The sequence below is a fragment of the Semicossyphus pulcher genome, unplaced genomic scaffold (genome assembly GCF_022749685.1).
Source record: "Semicossyphus pulcher isolate SPU_LCO1_2020_fin unplaced genomic scaffold, fSemPul1.0.p SCAF_1, whole genome shotgun sequence".
Taxonomy (NCBI): Eukaryota; Metazoa; Chordata; class Actinopteri; order Labriformes; family Labridae; genus Semicossyphus; species Semicossyphus pulcher.
The window spans coordinates 22,041,568-22,059,036 of record NW_027211603.1 but is presented as its reverse complement, the minus strand read 5'-3'; the positions used below and the strand labels follow the sequence as shown (position 1 = coordinate 22,059,036).

General features: G+C 40.0%; 3 protein-coding genes across 3 annotated transcripts; 2 read left to right on the top strand and 1 right to left on the bottom strand.

Moving 5' to 3' along the window:
- Positions 1 to 348: 348 nt before the first annotated feature.
- Positions 349 to 9,387, bottom strand: LOC138585259 (E3 ubiquitin-protein ligase AMFR-like). Its single transcript, XM_069657551.1, has 14 exons — positions 9,235 to 9,387; positions 8,372 to 8,695; positions 8,187 to 8,279; positions 7,919 to 8,083; positions 6,001 to 6,153; positions 5,555 to 5,595; positions 4,879 to 5,011; positions 4,647 to 4,780; positions 4,402 to 4,512; positions 4,003 to 4,199; positions 3,804 to 3,907; positions 3,229 to 3,363; positions 2,859 to 3,049; positions 349 to 2,397 (listed from the first exon to the last, which is right to left on the bottom strand). The coding sequence occupies exons 2-14, from the start codon at positions 8,624 to 8,626 to the stop codon at positions 2,241 to 2,243; spliced, it is 1,869 nt and encodes a 622-aa protein (XP_069513652.1). The 5' UTR covers positions 8,627 to 8,695; positions 9,235 to 9,387; the 3' UTR covers positions 349 to 2,240.
- A 1,630-nt stretch (positions 9,388 to 11,017) lies between these two features.
- LOC138592547 (leukotriene B4 receptor 1-like) lies at positions 11,018 to 12,127 on the top strand. The gene has a single exon (XM_069663383.1). The coding sequence runs from the start codon at positions 11,018 to 11,020 to the stop codon at positions 12,065 to 12,067; it is 1,050 nt and encodes a 349-aa protein (XP_069519484.1). The 3' UTR covers positions 12,068 to 12,127.
- A 1,246-nt stretch (positions 12,128 to 13,373) lies between these two features.
- LOC138591474 (leukotriene B4 receptor 1) lies at positions 13,374 to 15,114 on the top strand. The gene has a single exon (XM_069662092.1). The coding sequence runs from the start codon at positions 13,385 to 13,387 to the stop codon at positions 14,459 to 14,461; it is 1,077 nt and encodes a 358-aa protein (XP_069518193.1). The 5' UTR covers positions 13,374 to 13,384; the 3' UTR covers positions 14,462 to 15,114.
- Positions 15,115 to 17,469: the final 2,355 nt, after the last annotated feature.

Below are 17,469 nucleotides of genomic sequence, written 5' to 3'. Positions count from 1 at the left end.
TAGCAGTCAGATCTGGGTTTAAACAGCTCCAGACAACCATTTACGTCTGACTCAGTCCAGTGTGTGTGTGTGTGTGTGTGTGTATATATATATACACACACACACACACACACACACACACACGCACGCACGCACACACACACACACACACACACACACACACACACTCTCTTTGGACTAATAAAGTCAAAGGTCCAGAATATAAAAATCTGGCCACTACCATTCAGTATTATACTATACAATGGCCCAAAGGTCTGCAGCAGTCTCTGTGTTTGCCAAGTGGGGACAAAGGGAGTTTACATCGACAAAGTCAGTTGGGCTTATCTTCAGAAGATTAAATAACTATATTTTGTTAAAAGGCTGTAGAAGCTCTGTTTATTGAGTCTTTTGTATTAACATATTTTACAAAAACTAGATTTACAGAAATTATCCATAACTGAAACAATTTTCGATTCAGGCACAAAATACAGGAAAGCTCAGTCCAAAATAGTATTTCAGTTCTGATTAAATACGTGATGGTTATGAAAGCTAACCCATGAATAAGAAAATATATCATGGATATTAAACTGTTAAATAACTGGCTGAAAAAATCCAAAGCAAAAACAAGATAGTCCAATTGTTTTGTTTTTTTGCATTATGACAAAGTGAAATAAGAAATCTAAATAATATATCATATCTTCTTACAACACCCCCAAACAGAGTTTGAGCAATAAAATAAACACACAATAAAGATCACAACACTTCAGCGTTTTAGTGGAAGTTTGTAGGCTGCTCTTTGGGATAAAGTGGAAGGAAACAAAAGCACTTGTCTAGATTCATGCATATCTCACCCGAATTGCCCTTGAACTGTAATAGCGAGAACTCAAACAATCAATAATACACTGTGTCTGTAGATATGTCTCAACCAGCAACAGATTCAGCGGAATTTGAAATAACCAAAAATGTTTCAAGGGCCAAGTCTGTGTTGTACATTGCTGTAAATTATCATTTAAGATCTTTGAGCAAAGGATCATCATGTTCATCGCTGGTATGACTTTTTTAAATTAGCAATCCTCAATGTGAGTAGACAAAAACCAAACAAAATGAAACACCCTCAATTTTTCTTCATAAAGACTCTAAGTTGTTTAAACCATCATCTATCTAGAAATATTAGGTCAAAGGCACCTGGATTTGTTGTTATGTCTTGAGTGTTCAAAAGACCATCCAGCAAGTCCAGCTGTCAGAGAGTGAAACGATTGACACGTAAAACATTCCAAAATGATGGACACGCATCACACAGACCAAGGAGCCCATTATTATACTCAGTGGAAAATAACATTTTCTTATTCAGAGCAAACTGCTCACTAAAAGAGGGAAATTTAAGAAGGACTAAGAGGATGACACCCATTGTACTTGTACAAAATGTAACACATCCTCTTTGCATCTCAAGGAAACGGTATTAGAAAACAAATATTGACATGCCCACTCCCCCCTTGTTAAATAACAAAATGCAAACTGTTTGCAGTGGGTGATATTAAACACTAAATACAGAACAACCCATGCGGGTCAAAAACACTTTGTTTGCAGCATTATTTGATAGAAACATTCATATTTGACAGAAAGGCTGAACAATACTAAAGTGACATTCTCTTACTCCAAGGTAAGAAATAAAAACCTGTTATTTTGCCTAAACTTAATTCACAGTTGAAACTCATAAAATAATGATAGACAGACAGACAGATGAGTTTCTTCATCCAGAATATGTATCTTTCCATCATGAGCAAAACAAATGAAAAACAAAACAAAACAAAAACATCTTGATAAAAGAAAAACAAAGACCCAAATAACTTTACCTACCACTGAAACCTTCAAACCCCTCGCATGAAAGACTCTTCTGAAAACGAAGCATGCTTTTTTTGACAGTCAGTCCCAATAATCGCAGATATCGACTCCCCACTGAAGCTGGTGGTTGCAATGTGTGGCACGTGAATAAAGGGTAATGCAACCTTGCATTGCTTGCCTTGCACCCATCAATTTATATAATGCTCAAAATACTCCATTACCAATACCATTCACAATAGTCCCACTGTATTTAGGCAGCCCAGAACAGTCCCAAGGGCCATGTTTGCGATGCTTTAAATTTTCGTTTTGAGAAGTTGATGACCACTGACTGTACACCAAATGGAAGAATGGGGGCGGGCGAAATAGCTCTGTCGGTGCATCTTGGGACGATGACTCTTCTGCTGAGGCCAATCCGGGTCTCAGGGTGCTGGGTCCTGGTGATTCTGCATGCGTCTCTCTGCAGCTGCTGCCATGGTTCTACGTCTCAGCATAGTCATGTCCAAATCAGGAATAATGTCCTCCTCGAGTCCAGGCAAATCCTCATCCTGGTCCTCTGGACTCTTGTTAAGATATTTCCTACAGGAAGTAAGAAACAACATAATATCAAGGCTACAGAAAATGCAAGATCATTGGGAACGGAACCCGGAATCTCTCCCATAAGTGATCAAATAAAAAAAATAAAAAGAAACATCATATTCACATAAAAAACATCATAACAGCTTGTTAGTTGTGTATGACTGGGCCTTTCGGCTATTCTGGCAGCCAAAGAAAGATGACCTTTAAACATTTTATTTGTTCAGCTTTGGTTCACAGACTGAGCTCTGTGTTGCAAGGTCTATTTTTACGCAAACATAACTAAGCTAAGCTATTATGTAAAATCCATCAAGTCTGGTCACGGTCCTGCCCTAGAGAATTTTGCTGAAGAAAAAAGCTAAAGAAATATATACTTTATTGTTAATTGAACTTCTTTCGGATTTAAAACGTAGCTAAGCACACCTGCCGGTTAGGTAGAAAGCTCCAAACAGCAGTGTACCAACCTGCGTGCCTGCTGGAGCATTTCTTCTTTCCTCTGCTTCAACATCTTTTGCCTCTCCTCTGCCGACTTAGAGAAGCGACCTCCTCTGATCTCCATGTTGTCTGCCTCACTGAGGCCCTGCTCATCTCCTCCACTGGGCCCTGGCTGCTCATCTGCTGAAGGGTTCACTTGTATAGGGCCACGCTCTATCGCCTAGGGAAGGAACACAGCATAAATAAGTTACATGATTGTTGCATTCAGCCTTCAAGAAAAACCACAGGAATATTATCTATATAAAAAAAAGAGCAAGGAAGCACTGCACAAGTTTCTGAAGAAATTAGGATAAGCTCTTTCTGACAAATTAATAATATAATGACATATAACAGCCTGACCTGTGTGGGGAAGGGCACCTGGATGCGTCCCTCCAGGATGTTGTCAGTGGTCACCTCAACTGAGCGGGTCAGCTGCAGGTCCTGCATTACCAGGTAGGAGGGCACCTGAGGGAACATCTCCTGGACCTGATGGGCCTGATGAATATAATATTTAAATTTATCGTGATACTAGGCGAGGAAAAAGATCTTATTTTGGACAAGTGCCAGATTTTATGCATATGATTGTGCATTCTTTACACTTTAAGTAAAACAAGTTTAATCTTTTACAAAATCAGAACAGTAGGATCTAAATTTGAATTTATGAAAGTCCCCCCCCCGTACAATCCAACATCATAGCAATACCTTTTGTGCAGTCTGAGCAAAGAAATGATCATTTGCCTAAATAAATTAATGTTTTGCATGTGCTTAAGTGTATCAATATTTTCCTTCACCCCTTGATGAAGGAAGGATATTAAAAGCATCTGTCCAGGGTACACAACCAAGGCAACATTGCAGCGAAACAGGGAGTGAAGGGTGGGACAGGGAAGGGTTATGGCAACATTGATTTGATGCAAATAAAGTATCAAGAAAGTCACCATGGCCATGAGCTGGGAGTTGTTAGCCTGTGCGATGCCCAAGATGTTGGTCGTGTGCATCACTTCCACTGAGAAACTGGGCAGCCAGCTGGCTATGCGAGATCCTGTAAGAGAATGTTTGGGCTTAATAATTCATCACCACACCCAGCTTATCTGATGTAATGTAACTCCACAGCCAGATGTCTTCTGTCAGACTCACCATCAAAGTGGAAGAAGTGATTGTGTTGGTTGATATGTGGTCTAGCATCAGCCGCAGCTCCTACTTGGCCGATGTTGTCTTCCAAACCCCCGCCCTGCTGCTGGCCCCTCGCCTGGCCGCTGTCGCCACTAATGTTCAGTGATTTCCGACATGTTGGACATGATGTGTCCTGCTCCAGCCATGAGCGTAAACACGAGCTGGAAAGACACACACTCACAATTTCAGGGCTCAGAACAAGTCTACTGATCTTAAACAGGCTGAGAATCTTCAACAAACTGTTGTAACTCAAAGGTAGCAGATAAAAGTCTGCAGAGCAGCCATCTTTATTATTTTGGTGAAGATAAACTCTTATTAGGCATTATGTATGGTAGCAACTCCTGCTGATTGAACACGCCTTACTTGTGGAAAAGATGGCCACAGGGTAGTTTGCGTGCTGTTAACATGGCATCCCAACAGATGGCACAATCATCATCATTAGCTGCCAGTTCCTCTGCTGTTGCAACAGCAAATCTGCACAAATAAGAGTTCACAGTTTGTACAAATAATGATGAAACCACTAAGGGTTGATGGCAATACAAGATTTCAAAGACCAAAAACCAGGAGGTAAATAGGGAAAAACAGTTCAACAAAATATATATTATCACCTGGCCTCCATGTTATTAATGACACGAAGGTAGTTCTTGTGTCGGCGCACACGGCGCTGGACCTCGTGAAAGAGATACCGCAGCTGCATGAAGATAACCAAGCTTGCCATGGACAGCCAGATGTTCCCAAATAGCTAATGAGAGACATGTGGACAGAAAGATTAAAGGTTAGGGGAGCAAACAAAGACAGAGAGATACCACATTGGCAGCACCTGTTCTGTCTGTGTCTCACCAGCATATGGATATGATGTACGAGGTCCAAGAAAAGCATAGCCAGTTCCATGATGAAGTCTGTGTAGTAGACGTATGTTCCCTTACTCTCCCAGGTCCCTGGATGGTTCAGATCCCAAAGATGAATGGAGTATCTGTGAGACGACATTTAGGCCATGAAACATGGGTAACATTTAGCAGGAATGGTTAATGATGAGGTCCTTTTCTTGGACACAAGATGCTCCTTATGACACAAAGACAGTGTAAAAATATGTTGGTACAAAGGCATTGGCATTATATTCATTTAAAAAGGAAAAGAAATCTAAAGACTATGTAAATCATGAAACTGGTTTACCATTATTCTATGTACATTGCTTCTGTCAATATGCTTGGTTAAAAAAAGAAGGAGTTGAATTAAGGGAGTGTAGTAACGAAGGTTAAAACAAACCAAGGAGAGAATATAAAAACAAAAAAACACCAAGCGACAGCACTGTATCTGACAGCAGTTTACAAGCGCTACTGTATCTGATAAGAGTTTTTCTGCTGCTTGTGCAATCATAGCCGACCTCTTATGGACAAAGACGCCTTTCACACTGCTGCTAATGTAACATTAGCCCCTGATTCTAAATCTGAACAAGCTATGTCATCCTGCTGTATGAATAGGCCTACATGTGGAAGGAGGCTTAAAAGGGACTTACCGCATGATGACATGCCCCGTGCGTACTGTGACCAGCAGACACTGAAGACAAAAAGTACACAGGAGAAAACTATATCATTCTTGTTTTCTACTTCTTATATAAAACAATCCAAAATGTGAAAAAACTGTTGTTTTTTTAAATCATCATAACTATCTGAACAAAATGAGAAAGGTATGTTCTGTGGTTCAAATGGTACAGAGATTATTTGTATGATTAATAGATTAAACTACCCTTTTTTTCCCAATGCGTTCCGCAATGTATGACATACATAAGCCTTTTTTCCCCCACAGGAAACATTTTGACATTTGGACCGTATGAGCATGTCAAATAAAACTATATATCTTAAAGAAATAAATGGGCCTAGACATATGTTTTATGAAGTATTTGTGCTTATTGAGAACAAAATGCCACATATTTTTATACAGCTGTGGCTCAAGGGTTCTCACCTCTGCTGCCATAAAGGAGAGGGTATGCATGCCATGGGAAGCTCCCAGCAGACCACAGACCACAGCCAGGCCACAGCAGTCCAGCAGCAGGGAGACCAGCAGACAAAGCACCCGCACATGGCTGTTCATGGGAGTAGAGGGCGAGAACGACAGCTGTAGGGAACAAAAAGTGTATCTTTAGTGGTTTGCAGCTTTTTCAAATGAGAGTTTTTCCATGTCTTCTTCCAAAACTGGTGTCGGTTGTGGATGTCTATTTATTCATGCTCACAATCTAATATTAGACACTCTGGTTCTTGAAGAATATGATAAAACCAAAAATATAAATCCTGCAGGAAGATGTTCGTAAAAAATGCAACTGTTGATGGCATGGACATGGAATATACAAAAATGCATTCAAAAAGGGAATATTCCATCATCAAACTAATTAATTCAGCCAACAACGAACATAAGTTTTTTTCTGTAAAACTGCACACAGACACACATGCACACAAACATCTAAACAATGATCAATAAGATTGTTTCAGTATCTGGCTCAATACCATATTCAAAGGGCATTTTTACTGCAAAATGTGCTTTAACATTTTAAGTGAATAAACTCTGCACATAACCTCCAAAACATCTGGTAAAATAACGCTATAATGACAGCTAACATTGTCTACAGTGTCATTACAAACATCAAAACAGCTGAGCTGGAAAAAATAATATAGATTACATTAATTTTAACTTTAAACCAAAAGGTTTCCCCAGCACACTGACAACAGGTTATACCTAAAGGATCAACTCTTGCAATTTGACCTACATATATGATTTTTACCCAAAAGCAAGAACAAACAGAAACAGGAAGACAGCTGTGCTACACCAACTGATAGACTTCAACCCAAAACGAGCTTTAAACAAGCAGATCTAAACACACAGCCAACCGCAGCATTGGGCATTCACACACAGCATCATAAGCACTAATGACCTTCTGGTACACTAAGCCTGTCTGCGTTATAACATGGGCAACAGACCAACTTAATTCCCGTTTTAAATTTCATTACTTGCATGGAGCTGCTTAAATCTGATATTTTGTTTACCCCAACACACAGAGCTCTATCTGATACAGGGTCGTGTCAATGTAGCAACTGAGACTGTATCAGTGACCTAACAAGCCAGTACAAGGAACTATTTATAGAACCAGGAGTGAAATGAGTACAGTCACGCTCAGACGTTTTGAGGACACTCAGCCCTTTTAAAAGAAAATAGTTCATAGAGACTTTATAAAGTTTCAAAGCTCATTAAACAGTGGTTTTCAGATGCCAGGATTTTTCCTATTTTGCATTTACTGACAGTCCTTATAAGTAACAAGGCAAGTCCAAAGAATGTAGGTCTAGTTCTATCATGTTTCAAGTCTAGCACAAGTAGAAACAGGTTTCATACAGGGACATTTAACCCAACCATAATAACTTTGCAATATCTCATAGCAATAAAATAGACAACATGTTGCAAATACACTTTTATGTACAAACTATAGCTGTATACTGTATGTGTTCACAGTATATATCCCTATACCTGCTTCATAAAAGTGCCTCAAAGTCACTATGAAATGACCTTACTATGAAAAAATAAATGTCTTTACATTCAGTGGCCTATTTCTGATATGTTGGTACTGATAACTTACATTAGGACCCAAAGAGGTTTATACAGTACCAGGTTGTATTGTCAGCTGATGGTTGGTTGAACATAAAGTATAATATCATTACTGGACCTATTCTCAATGGAATTTCAAAGGAAAATTGTATACTAGGAACTAATTCTATTCATGAAGTCAATAATTAAAACATTCTGGATAATTGCCCTGCCCTTGGTCCCAATATAATCTATTCTTACTTGTGGTTTCAGGCACTGAAAGAATTTAAGTTAAGTTTTAAATACTTACATATTCAAATCTGTCTTTGCAGAGCTGCACCATGAGGTGGAGAAAAACCAAGGTAGAGAACCACAAACACCACATGACCACCTCCTCCACTGTCTGTACATTCAATACGCCAAAGATGAAAATAAACTTGTAGAAGATGAAGTTCCAGAATTTATCCTTCAAATGCTGAGGAGCAAACACAAAGAAAACAAGATGCAAAATGAGAGGTAAATAACTCCAGGCTTAAAGTATCAGCATTGATCTTTTAAACAGGTAAACACAGACTTACCTGCTTCTCGCTGACTCTAAGTGGGCCAAAGACCACATACTGAATCATTTTAGCTAAAAGCATCAAAGAGCAGCAGGATGTGTTGACTAAGACCTAGTAGAGTACAAAAAAGAAGGTGAAAATTAGGCTTTGTGAGAACATCATCTTTTCAAGGACCACAGAGGCCTAAACTCGACCAAACTTACCCATACAAAGAGACTGTCCGTGACAAGATACCACAGGACAGTGGTTGCCAATTCAGTGTTACTAATTTCATTGCTTAGATGTTCAATATCTACATCGGATGGAGCTGGTGTTTCCTCAGTTTCCAAGGCCCCAAACCCCGGGTCCGTCACCGTGGTGTAGGCACTGAAGATGCTGCCAGCAAGCAAAGCCACACTCAGTGCTGTGTAGGTCTGCAGGCTGGGCCAAGGAAACCTCTCCAAAAACAGCAGAGGCATTGCAGTGTTTAATGTCCACTCCTCAACTTGTTAAAAATGCGTTGGTCCTGATCCAAGAGCTCAAACGACCTGTGAGAGTAGAAGTGGGTTAAAAAGCGTTAACCGAACTTTTCTAACCGGGCGTTTACATTAGCTTTAGAACGTTCCATAAGTAACCTAGCAACAAAAGTGTTAGCAGTCGATCGTGGCAACTGCGCGTTTAATTAAGTAATTATTTTAGAGTAGTCAGTTGAAAACAGGTGCAAATTTGTTGTTTTTATTTTAACAAAGATGTTAGAAGGCTAACGTTACATCTGAATGTGTTAGCTAAGCTACGCTGGGTTCTCAAGCAAGGCTAACTTTACGTTAACTCACTACAGGGACTTGAGGTGTACATTTTAACTAGGAGTAAAAACTTGGGTGACTCGAAACAGTGAACCAAATACAAACTGCCTAATAAAAATACCCTAATGGTGTTAACGCTGTTAGCAGTTCACGCCCCTAACATTAGCCATTTACCTGGCTAACGTTAGGTTACCTAATACTAGCTTACTTGTTCGCTATTAAAAGCTAGGTAGCTAGCCCTGGTTAGCAAACACCAGACTTCAACTTAAAAAATCGTTACTTACAGTTTGACACTAATTTTGTCGAAAATAATATCCAGCGTTCGTTGCCGTATTCAGTGCGTTACTTTTAATGCAGCTGCACTGAGAATATCGGAGTTGACAACATCGTCATGTTTACTTCACCGATCAGGCAGCTAGCTGAGGGGAAGCTGCTTCTTCTTCTACGCCTTCTTTGTGATGTAACAGCAGCTTGTAGCCTGTTGCGCATTACCGCCATCTTCTGGCGCGCGTTAACTCTCCGGTGTGCAGTTTTTACATCAGTCCAGTAATCATTAGGAAGCTGACCTATCTTCTGCCTTGTCTATTTAAACACTCTTCAGTATTCTCTTTAAACCTTCCCTCTTTTAATTTCTTCCAACATGTTCTTTGTTTCTTACATATTTCCTGCAAATTACAAGTATTCTACAGTTTCTGGTTCCTAACAGTGTTCTTCTCAAAGATAAGTCGTATGCTATCTTATAACCAAATGTTACAGGCTACGGCCTTTCAGATGACTGTGTCCTATTCTTATTAGCACACCGTTGCCTGCTCTTTTGTATTTCCTCTCTAATTTTTCACAGTGCCCATTCAAGTTAGAAAAAGGTAGGCTTAAGTGTCATTCCCTGAAAGTAGGCCTAAATCATGAAAGGATCTGTTTTAAAGCAAAACTCAGCATAGCTTGAATGAATTATGAGTCTTTGAGTCTTAAACTTGTGATACTCCACTGTATCAAAAAGGCAGATTACAGTCACATAAACACAGTACACATAAAATGTGGACCAAAGATGCCAAAATTGAAACTGAAAGCATAATTGACTCCTGTAGCTTTACTTCAGTCTTATCTAGAAGATTGGGTAAACAGGGGAAAGCAGTACATGTCAGTCAATCAGAAGAATAGCAAATTCACAATACTTCAAAGATGTCTCTCTGTGTCAGTGGCAGTGTATGGTAATAATTAACGACTCAAATGGTTGCACTCAATGCAACAAATGGAATTGACAGAGTCCAAAGATAAGGTGAGTGGGAGGAAGCAATGTTACAAATGCAAATGCAAAGGCTGTTGGGGGAGAATTTGGGCACTAGCTTAGCTTTTTATCAGCTACATTAGCAATAACTCAATGAATCATGTAAAAATAAACGTCTAAAACATAGAAAATAATTATTGAGTTCCTTTTAGCTTTGCTGGAATATTTCTGAAAGTAGTGTGATGAGTCCTTTACTGTTTTCTGGTATGTTTAAAAATGGGTTGATCAGTGCCTGCCATTACTGGTAACCTGTGGGAAAGAGAAAGATATAACATTATTTTAAGAAAGAACAAGAAGGGATTTTTTATTTATTTATCTATCATGAAACGAAACAAACAAAACAGCAAGTCTCCAAAACACACCCCTGAGCAAAGGGTAGCAATAATGACGACAATGCTGGATGTCAACAGTCACAAAACCACAAAAAGAAAGTGCGTATTTCTTAAGAAGGAGGCAGGTCTGAGGTTTAGTCTGGGTTTGAAAAGAGGAAGATTAAGAGACCTTTGACTTTTGTTTGCCACGCAAAGTAAATCATTACATTGCAGTCAGATGTATATAAATTCTTCCAGAGTAATAAAGTTGCTTATCAAACTTTAGTCATAGAACACGAAACAGAAGGTTTGAATAAAATTAGATCAGCCATCTATATGGATTTATTAGTTTCAGGTGTCTTTCTTTCCTGACCTAGAGACGAGAGAGAAGGGTTAAAATCCTTAAAGGGAAGTGAAAACTGGCTTCTACAGCACTTGGCTTATACGGACATCAGGACACACACTCACACCATGAACCTCTCATCTGAGCAGTCGTCTTCAGTGAATATGCTCCCTGATGGATTTGAAGGTGGGACAGTGGTGGCTTGTGTGTTCCTGGGCCTGTCCTTTCTGACTGGAGCTCCGGGGAATCTGCTGGTGGTCTGGACTATCCTGAGACACGTCAAACAGCGTTCCCACACCGTGGAGCTCATCCTGCACCTAGCTGCTGCTGACCTCCTGGTCCTCATCACCCTGCCTCTGTGGATCTACTCCTTGTTTCACACCTGGGCGTTTGGAAAAGCCTTCTGCAAGACCTTGATTTACGTTGTCAGCGTGTGCATGTTCAGCAGCATCTTCTTCATCACTATGATGAGCGTGGAGCGCTTCTTAGCCATCTGTTATCCGTTTGTGATGATGCACTGGACCAAGAGCCTTCTGAACAGATGCCTTGTACTTTTGTGGCTCCTTGCTTTGCTTCTAGGACTGCCTTCTTTACTGAGCCAAATTTCTGATGAAAGCGATGGAACTGAGCAGTGTTTTATCCAAGAGTATAGCTCTGGGACTCTAGCGATCACCTTGTTATGTCTAGAGACCTTTGTGGGCTTTCTAGTCCCTTTTATCATTCTCAGTATTTGTTACTGTCTAGTAGCTGCCCGGCTCAGGAAAATGAGCTTCAACTCCAAACAGAAATCCATGATTCTTGTGCATACTGTTGTGATAGCCTTCATACTGTGCTGGCTGCCTTACCATGTCATCAATATTATTGATCTGCTCTGCGTCCTAAGATCAGGAACAGATCGTGAATGTGTGCCGGCAGGTCTTGTCTTTAGCTCAGGTGCACTTGTTTTCATCAGTAGCTCATTAAATCCTGTGTTGTACGCCTTCTTCGCGAGGAACTTGCGAGGGAGTCTCGAGGAGTCCCGACTGGTCCGGCTTTTCCAGGAAATGGCCACTCACACACAAAAACTCAGGGAGCTGGTAGTTCAACATCAGAGCAGCCAGAGGGCAGCAAATACACAGGTAGAGCTGATGTCTGACTGTGTGAAGAAACCCTCAAGCTGTGATGAAGAGAAGATTTGACATCTGTCTTCTAAACTTTACCATGGAGGCCTTTATATAATCTACAGTTCTGAAAGCTTTTTTGTGACATGTGGTGCTTACCATTGTAATGTATGTATTGTGATTCATATTAACATATACCTCCTATCCTTGTTTCACATTAACTCTTAGATGTCACTGAAAGCAAACACATGACTGCACTTATGTTTCCCAAATGTGATGATAATGTATTGCTTTATTTTCCATATTCAAATGGCGGCCATTTTCCCCTGAGTTTGCTCTCAGGGTGAGAACCTAAAATGCTGTTACAAAACCTTATTGTTGTATAAATGTTGGAAATCAGACTTTTTTTCTTTTAACCACTTCCTAATTGATAAGCAACAGAAAAGACAATAGTGACAGTCTGTAAGGACATCAGGCCATATTTCAAAGTAAAACATCAATGTTGATAAGCTATTAAGCTACATTTAGACGCCAGCTAATGTTAGCATTCAACCGCTTCCTAGCTAACATAAATGTCTGATTGTTTTAAACAATAGAAAAGGCAAACCTTAATTCTGAAATATCAACACACATCTTTGGCGTATTAATTAAGCCTAATAGTAAAACACACTGGACCTTTCCAATCGTGTAATAAGTGTTTGAATGCTAACATTAAGTGTTTTCTAGCAGCTAAAGCATATCAAGTTTGCTTTGATCCTTCCGGAGTTTTCTATCTTTTGTCTTTTCATTACCGATTAGCCCTAAAGCAGTTTATAATATTTTTTTGTAAGTTTCCTTTTAATTGACTTACAACCTGAAACAGCAGTATGACCTCATAACAGTAGCCTGTTTGAGCTTCCCATCCTGAGCATGATGTCAGAGAAAAACAGCTGCCGTGTAAATAAGGTGAATAGATCATAATTTGTAAACTTATAAATAGTTTACCCTGTACAGTGTAATGTGTTCTGTATATTAAAATTGTTGAGGTGTCCGTTTTCTTACATGAATTATTATTATTATCATCATTCTGTCTCATTTTCTTTTAACACAGAACAACTTGAATAGACTTCTCGCCTCTTTGCGAAAACACGTCATTTCAGAAATTACTTCACTTTCTTTTTTTTTAAAAAGAAACGCATTTCAACACCTTTCTAAGTAACTTGGAGCACAATTTTTTTAAGCCTCATTTTGTGACCCTATGACACATACATGAATCACCACAGTGTGTTTCTTATAGCCCTGTGAGGAAACCCCTTTCCTGTCCTGTCTATTCTTAAAGGGAAGTGAAGACTTGCTTGTGCAGCGTTTTGCTTTGCTTTTCATGCAGACACCATTGTCAGCACACACACTCGCACCATGAACTTCTCATCTGAGCTGTCTTCTTTAAAGAAAATGGCTCCCGAAGGGTTTGAAGGTGGGACAGCGGTGGCTTGTGTGATCCTCGGCCTCTCCTTCCTGGTAGGAGCTCCGGGGAACCTGCTGGTGATCTGGACTATTCTGAGACACGTCAAGCAGCGTTCCCACACCGTGGTGCTTATCCTGCACATGGCTGCTGCTGACCTGCTGGTCCTCATCACCCTGCCTCTGTGGATCTACTCCCTGGCCCACTCCTGGGTGTTTGGAGAAGCCTCCTGCAAAGCCATGGTATTCATGATCTACGCCTGTATGTACAGCAGCGTCTTCCTCATCACACTCATGAGTGTGGAGCGCTTTCTGGCCGTGCGGTATCCCTTCGCCTCAGCTGGTTGGAAGAGGAAAAAGGCTTTGAATAAAGTTCTGCTGGCTCTGTGGACGGTAGCGTTCTTGTTCAGCATTCCTGTCATCCCGACTCAGGTGGTAGACAATGATTCTGGTGAGGACCACTGTCTGTACCGGCTCTACTCTTCTCCAACCCAGGAGCTGGTATGTGTGCTGCTGGAGACACTGGTGGGCTACATTTTACCCTTCTCCATCCTGGTGGTCTGCTATGGTTGCCTTTGCAGCCGGATCACTCAGATGACTTTCAAGTCAAAGCGCAAGTCCACCATCCTAATCGCCAGCGTGGTGGTCGTGTTTGCCATCTGCTGGACGCCCCATCACATAGGAAATGTCCTCTCTCTCATCATTCTGGCCATTGGGGAAGACGCAGCAGCTAACCTGGAGGCAGTCAGGGACACCATGACCTTCATTGCAGGAGCCATGGTCTTTATAAGCAGCACGGTCAACCCCATCCTCTACATGTTCGCAGCTCGCTCCTTCAGGAGTTCCCTGCGTGACACGGGCATCCAGAAGCTCTTCCGCCACATCTCCAGCACCTCCCCAGGCGAGGGCAACAGAGAATTATCCTTTGTTTCCAAGAGGCAGAGCAACCAGACCGACAGCTCCCAGTGCATGTCTGCGTCTAAAGACCAAATGGACATCTTAGTTAAAATGTGTGAGAATAATCCATCCTGATATTACATGTGTGGAGCACTTCCTGTGCTGTGTGTGTTTGTGTAGATATTGATGTGTATGTAGGTATATGTAATTTTACCTTTAATGAAGCTCTTTTTCTATGAAATTACAACACAGATTAAGAGGAAGTTGGAGTTTATCTGTGCAATACTTGTCCAACTCTGTACATGTTTAACATGTTTTATATGTCTTTTTAAACGGTGAACATATATTTATAAATATATTGTATATTGTGTACTTAGATTTATTCTGTATATATGTGAAAAGTACAATATAGTCTTTACGCATAATGTCTCAATGTATACTTCTTTGTGGAAAAAAAAACGTCTTTTTTATGGTTTTGTTGATGCTACCAAAGGGAACTTTTGTTAATTTTGTTATGATAAAACTTGCTTGTGAGTGTGGGAAAAAGATTAGACAGGTTGCCAGCGGGTAATTCTGTGGTTGCATCTGCCACTTCTTATTTTTCACTCTTTTGCAACACAGTCTTACTGTTTGTTTATCTCATTTATCTTAAAGTCCCACTGTATGATTGTGGATGCATGCGACAAAACTGTTCTCAACTTCAACTAACGTGTTTTCTAAATCTTTTATAAAATCCAAAATGCACAACTATAGTAAAAAATAAAATCAAGTCCTGGTACCCTATTACAGACGACACTCATGCTTTCAACTTCCTCTTGATGAAAAGATTGCAAAATGAAAAACTGCATGTTCCCTCCGCTGAGCAGCAAAAAGCGGAATCGTGTCTTAATGTTCGTCACAGTCTTATAAAACTCAAAAACCAGCACTTTAAAGACTTCAGTGTCAGCTTATTTAGTGATAAAAAGCATATATGAGTTAGAATTTTATAATCTCATACTATAGCATATAAAGCAAAAAGGTAAATAACAAACTACCACAAACAGTAGATGGCGCTGGCACTGTGTTTTTATGGAGTTTGACATCAGCTCAGTTTGGTTAAATTCACCATCCCATCAAGTGTTTTTACGTGTATTATTTTTATACCAAATCCGAGTTGGGCCATTAAAGTGGCTGACATTTTGTATTATTAAAAATGTTTACGCATAATTTCCCACTATATGATGTACATTCAGCTTAAGGCACATGGAGCAAAGACAAACAAAAGGACCTTAAAAATAGAAAGGAAAACATGCCAAATGTATACATACTAAGGGTGTTTTTATTTTTATTTTTTACGTCTGTCTATCCAGGAAATAATCATGATAAGACTCTATATGACATGATTGTGGACACTCAGCAGCTAAAGAGACCCTCTTTGTATACATGGTAAGGTTTCAGGTTGACACAATAACTATCAATAACTATGGTTCATGACCTGTCTGCAGCTCAAAGTGGACTTCTACACACATAATCAAGGCAAATGTCAAGTTTTGTAGAGAAAAAAAAGGTTAAAACAACTGGAAGAATTGACATAAATACGTTTCCCATTGTAGTGTCATTTGTATGTTGTGATACTATGAGACATCTCACTGTGATAAAGACTTGACCTGAGGAATGAGTAAACCCACTGTGACAGCAGTCGTCACTTCTTTGGAGCCTGTGAATATTATTGAGTCAGGATTATTTTAACTGTCACAGTGGAAAATAACAGAGAGCAAAGGGTGCGACAAAACAAATATGTGTCACCCAAGAGCACCCAAGAAAATACAGCTGACCCTGAGACACACTAGACCTTTTCTCACAGTATGAGGAAGCACCGGTATAAATGAGACAATATGAGCAGTGTGGTGTTTACCCAAAGTTCCCAATGCCTTTCAGCATGAGTATATATACTATGGGCCAACAATGTATTCTTTGTTAAATCACAATATGGTTTTAGGTTAGTTAATTTAGTAAGTATTGCTGCATTGTTAGCTAGAAAGGCAAAATAATGTAGGCACACTTATATCTGTACTGTTTGAGCAATCACTTATTTTGCATTCCAATTACTTTCGTCCCTTTACATGCAACCTTTACTTCCCCCAACTAAAAGTACACCACAGGACGAGACCTGCCACAGTGATGACTAAAAGCTCACTGAGAAGTGTTGGTAACAAACTGTTTTCACCACAGGCTTACTAAAAGACCTGCAAACAGCACTGACCACATGATAGTAGCACCGACGCTGACACAGTTATTTTCTGGGTACAATGCTGTCTCATACAGCTTTCTCAATTTCTTTTTTTATGAGTTACACTTGCTGAAAGAGCTGTCATTTTGGTGCTACAGACAGATGACACGTTTAAGCATGCCTACTATTAGATGTCATGAAGACAAGTGTTCTTTACTCTTAGGGAAATATCACTATGTGTCTAGGATTTCAGATGTATGTTTCCCAGTGTGATCCTCTAACTAATCAGACTGGTTCGTCTGGTAAAAAGGATTCCACATAAAGGAAGGAGACACTGGGACTTACTCATGACATTAGGGGATATAAATGAGTGAAAGGAGGTGAAGAGACAAAAAGCCTCACATTCACTGCAGTCTGCTGGCCCATAGCGAGCAGAGCTGGGAGTGTCAGGAGCAACAAAACAGGGTATTCTGGGAACTGGGCCAAAGACCGGTGAAAACTCCAGCAGGCCAGTACGGACCTGTGAAGTTATTGAAAACTCTTGATTGTCTTTTGTTGCTCTTTTGAAGTGCCAATTTTTTCAATATGATAACGTGTCTGTGTTTCTCTATTCTCCCTTTCTCATTTCCATGTGTCCTTCATGCATTCCCTTCTACCTTTTAAACTACACTACATAACAAACAAAGGTAAAGACACTCTACCACGTTGATGTAAATTAGAGTTAATCCCTCCGATGATGGCAGAATTTTTGCACACAGTTTGTATCTGCAAAACATCAGAGAAAACTCACAGTACAAGTCCTTTTTGACACACAGAACTTTCAACTATGCAAGAAGGTGTTTTTATATATTTGAAAAACATTTCATGAAATAAGCCAGAGGATAAAATTTGCTGTTATAGATCCCACAAGAATGTTTACAACCTCTGCCAATAC